Source organism: Adiantum capillus-veneris, chromosome 25 (assembly GCF_014529385.1).
Source record: "Adiantum capillus-veneris isolate H3 chromosome 25, ASM1452938v2, whole genome shotgun sequence".
NCBI classification, from domain to species: domain Eukaryota; kingdom Viridiplantae; phylum Streptophyta; class Polypodiopsida; order Polypodiales; family Pteridaceae; genus Adiantum; species Adiantum capillus-veneris.
The window spans coordinates 1582595-1592461 of record NC_140955.1 but is presented as its reverse complement, the minus strand read 5'-3'; the positions used below and the strand labels follow the sequence as shown (position 1 = coordinate 1592461).

The 9867-nt window shown below is 43.2% G+C and overlaps 1 protein-coding gene across 2 annotated transcripts; it reads right to left on the bottom strand.

Moving 5' to 3' along the window:
* Positions 1–5976: 5976 nt before the first annotated feature.
* Positions 5977–9415, bottom strand: LOC147424317 (syntaxin-125-like). Of its 2 annotated transcripts, none has more exons than XM_086500565.1 (2): positions 8281–9415; positions 5977–6312 (listed from the first exon to the last, which is right to left on the bottom strand). In XM_086500565.1, the coding sequence occupies exons 1-2, from the start codon at positions 9125–9127 to the stop codon at positions 6278–6280; spliced, it is 882 nt and encodes a 293-aa protein (XP_086356691.1). In that variant the 5' UTR covers positions 9128–9415; the 3' UTR covers positions 5977–6277. The 2 variants fall into 2 exon arrangements, with proteins under 2 accessions (XP_086356691.1, XP_086356692.1); XM_086500566.1 differs by lacking the exon at positions 5977–6312 and adding an exon at positions 7460–7701 and having other exon boundaries at positions 8281–9414.
* Positions 9416–9867: the final 452 nt, after the last annotated feature.

Sequence of the window (9867 nt, the reverse complement as noted above, 5' to 3'; positions counted from 1 at the left end):
TGAGTAGTGATGAGGATGTGGGGCCATCCAACCGAAACACTTATCTCTCAACAAGGATCTTATGTCCTTGTAATCAATGCAAGCATGCTATGCGACAGACAAGACGCGTTTCTTTGCAGCACGTTCGCGAATTTGGCGAGTTCGATCCATCTATTATAGATCGAGTTGTTGCCAATTATAACTCGTCGGACTCTGATGCGGGCCAACAGGCAGCAATCTTGCAACCCAATAGACGTGTTCGCAGGTGCTTTGGTCAAGCAGCATACGTAAGGCCACAAGATGTATCCTCTGACAGCTCGGAGGATGATCATGCAGACCACATTCCCAATGAGGCAATGTTTGAGCCCGAGATCGATGAAATGATCAAGACGATCATAGATTCAGAAAGGTTTATCTATGATGATATGAAAAGTGAAGCCGATACGCCGTTGTATGATGGAGCACGTGTGTCTAGATTGAAGGCACCGCTAGTTCTTCTCAACATGCAGGCAAAGTTTGGATGGAGTGACACTAGCGTCACAGCGCTTTTCAGGAGATCTATTACAATGTGTTTACTTTAATAAAAAAACTCTAGATGTATAATGATCTGATAGATTACTTACACAAGTGTACCGCATTTTTTTCGCTGTGTAGATTACTCAAAGAGCACATACTGCCAGCTGATAATGTGATGCTAGATTCCAAAGAGGAAGCAAGAAAGATCTTGCAAAAATTGGGGATGGATTACAATTCGATTCACGCTTGTCCTAACAATTGCATTCTTTTCAGAGGGGAATACATAGACATGGAGAAGTGTCCGAAATGTGATTCCGAGAGATATCAGGTAGATCTCCATGGAACAAAAATTCCACAAAGGGTTTTGCGACATTTTCCTCTGCTTCCTCACATTAGCATTTCTTCGAATGTAAGTCCATGGCCGCCCTAGCATCATGGCATGAGGAGAATAAATCTTTGGATGGTGTGCTACGGATTGCTGCAGATTGTGCAGCCTGGAAACATATAGACGAAACATGGCCGGATTTTGTCAGGGAAGCTCAAAATTTGCGCCTAGGCATAGCTATGGATGGCTTAAGATGGTTGCACAACCAATTGAAAAGCGCACAACAGTGCGGTGAAGAAGTGATTGAGGAGGAGTGGGAGTACTCTCGGGGTTGCGCGACCAAGGTAAGTTTGCAATGTACGACTAGTGACTTTCTAGATGTTTGAATGGCCACTCATAATCTTTGTTGCTTGTAGTATCAGTCATACACAGCAGCGTGGTGTAAAGGTCCATATTTTAGGGTGGAACGAATCGAAAAAAAGCATTTTACTCAAGATTGTGGAATCATGGCAAAATTTGAAGAGTTTAGTCGACGACGGTCCTCTGATGCAGATCCTGTGGTGGCAGAACTCACTTACTTTGGCACGCTTCAAGATATTTTGAGGATCGATTATAGAGGATTTTTTGTTGACTTGTTTGACGTACAATGGTTCAAGATAAACATGGAGGATCGCAACGCTACTGTGCGCAGAGGAGAGTCTCGTTTCCTTGAAGTGGATTCAACAAAAAAATGGACCGACCTAAGAGACACTTTCGTACTACCTGAGCATTGTGAACAAGTAAGTTATGTGCTTGGAAGCTCTCATGTAAGTTATGTGGCTCCGGCAAGTGATATTCATCCTACAAAGTATGCATAAAACTGGTGGTACATCATAGAGGTAGCCCCTCGTAGTGCACGGACGTATGAGGGCTACCATGTGCCAATCACAGCGGCATCAATGGAGGAGATTGGAGAAGATGCTTAGTCAAAAGTCGCTGAGGTGCTGCCAGAGGAGCATCAAGCTGCTACTCTCTATGGGGTGTATGCAGAGGATCTACAAAATGAAACGGAGGAAATCTGCCTAAACGGAGAACTCTATATAGATATAGGGAGTTATGTTGAGCTATGCGACGATGAGAGAGAGACCTCTTAAAGCCACAAACATTGTATTTGAACAATTTTGCTCCGTTTTATAATATATATATTGTATTCACGTGGCTATACTTGAGAAATTTAAATTGTGTTTAATCGTCATTGCGTCCACTCCAGGTACGTATGCTCCAGGTATGTTCTCACAAGCAGGGACACTCCTTGCCGATGAGTACTGCGCTCCGAGTGCAATGGAGACTGAGGCTGCAATTGCGAAGTAGGTGATCCATCTCTGCTCATAGATGCTGCTCATCCCTCCACTAGATCTAGTTGATCGGATGAAAGAGACGCTAAGAAGCACTACTACTGCTTCTTAGCGTCTCTTTCACCCGGTCAACTAGATCTAGTGGAGGGGCGAGCAACATCTATGAGCAGAGACAGATCACCTCCTTCGCGATTGCAGACTCATTCTCCATCACACTCGGAGCGCAGTGCTTTTACGAGATATGTAGAATGCACACGGAAGACAAATTCACAAGAACTTCAAAGGAATCTCTCTACACAAGAATTCCTCCCCCTTTATGAGTCCTCTCTCTCTCTCTCTCTCTCTCTCTCTACTTGTCCATGTTTTCGTCTCCATTTAATAATAAGATTAAATGTTCGTGTGTTTAATGTAGGTATGGATGATGATGAGTTTCTTTCTTCTTTGTCACCCCAACAGAGGCAGTGGTACGAGGATCGTCATCGCTATGGAGCACCATCACGTCGTTCTACTCCTTTAGCATCTCCCTCTGTTTCGGAACATTCAGCGCGCTCCAAAACAGAGGGAGATGCTCTCTCTCTCTCTCTCTCTACTTGTCCATGTTTTTGTCTCCATTCAATATTAAGATTAAATGTTCGTGTGTTTAATGCAGGTATGGATGATGATGAGTTTCTTTCTTCTTTGTCATCCCAACAGAGGTAGTGGTACGAGGATCGTCATCGCTCTGGAGCACCATCACGTCATTCTACTCCTTTAGCGTCTCCCTATGTTTTGGAGCATTCAGCGCGCTCCGAGGCTTCGGTGTCGACGAGACGATCTTCACACTCATCTAAGCACCGACGCTCTAATGGTGGCGATGGTGGTTGTTGTGGGGATGCCGTCGTTGATGCCTCGACACCGCCTCGTGTTCGACGAGGCTCTTTACCTTCCCCTTCTTTGCCCACCCCCATACTAGTCATGACATCGCCATCTATGCCAGGTTTTGCACGACTAACGACCGTTCCTGGCTACACACCACTACCTACTCCTCCGGGAGTCACCCAGTCGACACTCCTCGCTTCGGGGCCCAGACTCCAGTGGAGACACTTGACGTCCATACCCCCAATTGACACGCTGCTAGAGACCCCTGTCGAGACACCCAGGTTCACGCGTCACCGGCGAGAGGGCTTGTCGTACTCCGTCGACTTCAGCGGCGGCATCATCTTGGATAATGAAGGCATGAAGGTGATCTCGCGCATGCGTGGTCTTTGCTCTCAGATGTTTAGACACATACTAAACATCTGGAGTGAAGTACCAAGTGAATTAAAAGACAGAATCATCAGCATGCTGCATGATGAGTTTTTTGTGTCAAGACGGGATGACCGCTTCAATGAAGACCTGATGAAGGTTCGAATGCGTGAATACTACAAGCACAAGTGTTCTGAAGTGCAAAAAGCAATAAAGCATGGGTGGAACAGACCATATTGGCTGGCCAAAGAAGATTGGAAGAATGTGAAGCGAGCAGCGCACGAGAATCCTGACAAGTGGAAGCAACAAAAGGAGGCAGCCAAAGCGCGAGTAGAGGAAGGGAGCTCGCACCACTTGGGGAGTGGAGGGTGGGCATCATTTGAGGCAGGTTTGATAGTTTAGGGTTTAGGGGTTTTTAAATTCTAATATAATGGATTCTTTGTATGTTTTGAACAGTGATCGATGACAGGACGTGACCCCACACCGTACGAGCGCGAGCACGCAGGCAGGAAGGGCTTAGACACCCTGATGGACATTCTGAGTTCTCGCGGCGGCATGGTTAGTATTACAGTTTACTCTTTTCTATTTGTTATATTGTTTTGTAAATTATATGTTTATACTTACTGAAAGCTGTCTTATTGTTTTTTTTTGTAGAATCCAACAAATACGCCACTTGGACGTAATGAGACGTCTGATTAGACGATGTCAGTCTAACCGTAGCTAGATAACATTAGTTTCCTTTTGTCATAGCATATGTATCATGAGATGACGTGTATACGTCTTTTTGTAACTATTGAAAAACCATGTATATTTTCTCAATAATGACAATGGTGTTGTAACTATTACATTGGCAAAGCTTAACAATCAAGTGATTTTGCCTATGATATGTACAATTGTCATTGGTTTACTTTCATCAATTTACTTTTGTCAGTTTTGTATCTTTATTCTGCAAACAATACTATGGATGATGGAGTTAATGGTTATATTGTCTTGTGGGTGACTACTTTGGGTCTATACCTAAGCTTGCACTTTCTTTTAAAGGTGAATCTGGGCTTATCTTGGATTCATTTAGGTTTACTCTATTATTGAAACATTCAATATGGTTGATGGGTTGAATGCCCTGCAACCAAATTTTTTTACTTGAATGCCTTGCCACCAAATTTTTTTACTCTCGGGCGTCGCTATAAGCGTCACTATATAAGGCTCTACAGCGTCACTATGATCGTCGCTATAGGTAGCCTGTAAGCGTCACTATCAACGTCGCTATATAGCGACGGTTATAGCGATGCTCATAGCGACATTCCCGTATCGACGCTGTTAACGACGGTCTTAATGACGTCAGGGAGTATAAAAACCCAATGTATTTCCATCGCTAAAAATGTCACAAGTGCACACAACCTCTTGTAGTGTTACAAAGATATGCTCCAAGGATTTCTTTAAAATAGCAAGTGGCACAATTCTACCAAGGACTCATTGAGACCTTGAGCAATAAACTTGAAGCCCCGAGACCATCCTCAATGGAAGGTCCTCTAATGAGAGGAAAAACTTTACGTATAGAGACTTAAGACAAGAAAGGTAAATTTTAGTACAAAAAGAGTGAGACCAAAAAATTGGAAAAATAGCCTAGCTAACCACACTTATCATAACTGACTTATAGTGGCTATAGTCTCCTAATGTATGGTGTCTTGAGTGCAATGAGTAGGGGCATTATAGAAACTGTTATCCAAGGAGGGCTAGTGTTACCGGTGCTTATGTTATTACCTCTAACTGGGAGAGGTGAGTGCAGTGAGTAGGGGCATTATGGAAAACATTGTCCAAGGAGGGCTAATGTTACCACAGTGCTAATTTTATTCCCTTACCTCTAAATGGGAGAGGTCAATCGAATCATTGTGGAGGACATAGAAGTGAAAACAGAGGCCATGGAGTTGGTCAGTCAACTATTGGAAATGAAGTAGAGGAGAGAGCAATTTTGCACTCTGTCATTGACAACCCCAAAGCTCACCAACAATACGCGATCATCTAGATTGCAAGAACTTGTAAGGTGAGCAAGTTGGATTCTTAATAGATTGTGTAGTAGTACACATTCATTTATTTCTCCTAAATGCTTGAGAAAACTTAAGTTAGCTTGGTATCCTACCAAGAGGCTAGTTGTAGAATTTGCTAATGGGAAGGAAGTCTTATCTAAACACACCAATGGGCCAATTAGAAAAAGAATTGGGGGACATCCAGCCTTTGCTTATTTCCCACCCTACTCTTGAGAATCTATGATGGAGTTTTGGCTATGGATTTGGTCAATCTAGAACCAAGCTCATATAAACTATGCCCAAAGAAACCTTAGTTTTACTAACAGCGTTGGTCAAGAAGTCTTAGTTTAGGATAAAAGATGGGAAGCCTAGAGCTCACCGAGTCAAAGAAAACATACTTCTTAAGGGTTTACAAAAAGGTCAACAAATTAATGCAGTCAATCTCAACAAGGTAGATAAGTCAAATTCAGTTTTTCATCAAATTGGCTTAAGCAATTTTCACTATTATTTCTTGAGTAGCTTACAAGTCTACTCCTCTAAGAAAAGTAGATCACAAAATCAAACAATTGATGGATGAGAAGTTGATTCAAGTACCTTTCCAAAAGAAGAAGGACATGATTCAAGTCCTTCTCCAAAAGAAGAAGGATGCTTCATTGCATCTTTGCATAGACTACTATAATGGAAAATCAAGTCATTCCAATTCTTTTCCAAAAGAAGAAGGAAGGTTCATTGTATCTTTGCATAGACTAAGGAGATGCCCAATTGTTACAAATTGACTAGCCTTATTGCGTTTTAACATTTGAAGAAGAACCATATTTCTTTGAGGAGCCATAAGGGGTTGGATGTAATAGCCTCCTACTCTTCTTCATATGGTTCTATGTACGTTCTATTCCTTCCAAGCTTTCATTGCCTATGACATGATATAAATGTTCATGAAAGCTCCTTTTGTCTTGTGTTATCTACTATGTTCTCTCTCTCTCTCTCTCTCTCTCTCTCTCTCTCTCTCACACACACACACACACACACACACACACACACACACACACACACACACACACACACACACACACACACACACACACACACACACACACGATGAATGCAAAATGATTAACATTACGTTCATCTTGTTCAATTGATGATAGCTTGTGCTACTAGCTACATCAAGTTCTCCTTTGACTTAATGCATTCTTTTTAAGGGTAGGAATTTAAGGCCATTTGCATGGGGTTGAATGTGGATGTCATTGGGCAAGAAGGGTTTTTCAGAATACAAGTCAAGTAATGGTGCTACATCACCAAGATATTGGGAGTAAAGAGATACACATAATTTCTTTGCAAGAGGAGCTAGCAAGAGAGAGAAACATGGAGATGAACAAGAATTGCTTGTTTGGCGTATAAACACCATGGAATTGCCATAGCTAAGTAATATTCAAGATTTCCCATGGATTGGCCTTATAGAGATGGGTGTTTTTTGGAGGGTTATACTCGGCCACAATTGCACAACACCAACATAGATGTTAGAATTTCTCCTTACAAAGAATATACACGCACTCTATGTGTTGGGAAGGGCCATATCGTGTACAAAACAATGGTGGACGATTTGATTCAAGTCACAAATAGCAAATCACGTTTGAGTTTTTGGCGTATTAACCAAATATGTAGGTTCCATGCAACCCATAGATTTTCTATTAACTTTTACTTTTAATTGCAAATCACAAGGTTCTAGCTTCTATTTTGGTTCAAACGAACTTTTAACCCTATAATGGCTATGATGCCAAGATATATAATTTGTTACATCGAGCTCGTTTCACATATTAAACTGAACTAAGCAACACTAGAGCTTGAATGCACATCATACAAAAGCATCACAATGTTGCAAAGAAGCATCACAATATCAAATAATATGCTACATGGCAAGCTTTCCATAGCTCACTTTGAAGGGAGCATCTAGCGACGCACTCGACTATGTTGTTGAAGCACTAGATGGTATAGAAAATGAAGGAAAATGAGATTATAGTAGCGTTTAGAATACAAAATGCATTTCTACTTGCGCAAAATTGCTCTGAAGAATTCCTATTCATCTTACTCATATGACATGAATATATTGTAGTTATGAAGAAGGCACAAGAATATTATGTGTGCCTTCCTCATGCATATAAAGCATAGGCTCACATTTGCCATGGGCGTTGAAATTAATTAATCATGTGAAATACAGAGAAGAAGTCCACTCCAAGGCAAGCCAAGAATTGAGTATGAGAACATGACTTGAAAGTTTTAAAGCTCCATAGTTAAGTTTTGCCTGCATTACAGTGTGAGGAAAGCAATGAATGAACCAATTTTGAATGGTGTGTATAGAAATGAAAGAATCAATGGAATGGGTGACTTCTCACGTGACTTCTTGATATCAATAGCAAGTGATTTGTCTTGAGCCACTCTTCTTTAAGCTGCCACTTTCTTGTACTCTTTTGTAAGCCTACTTTCCTAAGGTGCTTGATGAGTAAATTGTAATCCAAATCTTGTCATTTACTCAACTATGCAAACCCCCGAATGCATGGACCTCAGATCAGGCAAGGCTACCCGCTGGGTTTAAGAATATCACTAAGTTGAACATCTCGAGGGCTTCAATATTAATTTAGTACTCTGCAACTCCATGCAACCTTCGCATGCATTCCGCACATGCACAACATCCCAACCATTTAGTTGCTAGTAGGGCTGGCCGCCACTGATGATGGTGGCAAGGCTCCACCGCCGCCCCCTCCACTACTACTACCACTACCACTGCTACTCTTGCTGCTTAAACTTGGCACAACCTTAATTAAAATGGGTACAAGCAGGACTACCATGACAACCAGCAAGATAAGTATCGCTATGCACTTACATTTCCTCGTGTTTCGCTGCAATTTCTTCGCCGTGTGCAAGTCGTCTGTGCCCCTTTTCACAAAGGAAGATGCACCTTGCACTGCTATCTCTATGTTGTTGAGTTGCTCGCCCTGTGCTTCGACAAGCACCGCCATGTCCAAGAAGATCTGATGAAGCTCCATTAGATTCTTCTCAATCTCCTTCACCGATTCATGCCGCTCTTGAATCTCCTTTATGGTGTCGATGATCTGCCCCTTCCCCTGCTCTTGAATTGCCCGTTGCAAGAAGGTCTCGCTTTCCCCAGTGTCGATCATGCGGTCGATAACATCATCATCCGCATGCATGCCTGTGACCATGTAATAGCGCCTTTCGATTGTATCCTTGTAATCAAACATCATCTTATCACGCAGAGTTTGAAATTCGCCCATCAAATCCTTCAAGGTCTTTCTCAAGCTGTTGGTAACAGACATGCGAGTCCGATCTGTAGAGCTTCCTTGTTCACATCCAGGAGTGCGGCGGCTTGCCAAATTCGCTCGGTCTAAATCTTCTAAGTGGGACTTGATGAGTTTGGCCTTCTTCAGAACCTCTTCCACGTCTTTGTCCATGCGGTCACGAAGCTTCTTCACAGTGGCTGCGGCTGTGAGGGTTGCGCTTTCTGCATTAGCACTTTGCAATGAAGAGAGAAGGACTCTGACCTTCTGCATGTCATCTTTAATAGATTCCACCTCGTTGAAGAAGTGAGTCAAGTTCTGAGCCGCCATTTCCGTCTCTGCTTGAGCTTCAAAATCTCTGCTGTCGACCTCAAGGTCGACATAGGGGCCTTTGGGGACTCTGGCAGAGAAATTCTGAGAGAGAAGGTCATTCATGGCAGCCCAATGAAGCAAAGAGGAGGAGGAAAGCGGAGCAAGAGAGAAATGCACAAACGCCCAAGGTTCTCTGTCGAGTGTTGAGCCTCGTTCAAGAGGGCGGGCGTGTGTGTGTGTGTGTGAGAGAGAGAGAGAGACGGGCCGGCAGAGGAGGGGAGAAAGAGATGGCCGGCAGAATACGTGCGCGCACTGTGCATTTCGATATCGAGCAACTTTTAAGACTTGAACGTGTTATCAAGTCTTTCTGCACTTTTAATTAACGCACCTTGCTCTTTAGAGTAACTTTTGTATGGGCACTCTCACACACATTGCGTTTTTTTTTTTTGGGGGGGGGGGGGGGGGGGGGATATAAAGTAACTTTTGTATGGGTCGTGGTAGTTGAAAATGCAAGAGAAAAGGCCCCATGGTTGACCTAACTCGGGTCAAATTAAACTCAATCAGCCATAATCTTAGGGTGCATCCGCACGGGGGGTAGGACACTAGCCGCTCGTCATCACTTTTGTCGCATACAGGTAATTGCTGCCAGTGTGGAGGAGCTTTTGTCGAGAAGAGGCGGGGGTAGTCAGCTTGTTTTCCAACTCTGTCGATTTCGGCAGAGTTAAGCCTCCCAAGCTTCATTTGCTGACGACAGCGGGCTGGTTTCCACCCCTTCCCGTTGTTGGGGGAATAAGGTTCGAGAGATGAGTCGGGAAGGCGCGACGCCTCTGGCTGTGAGAGGTGGTAGAGAGAGAAAACAAAAG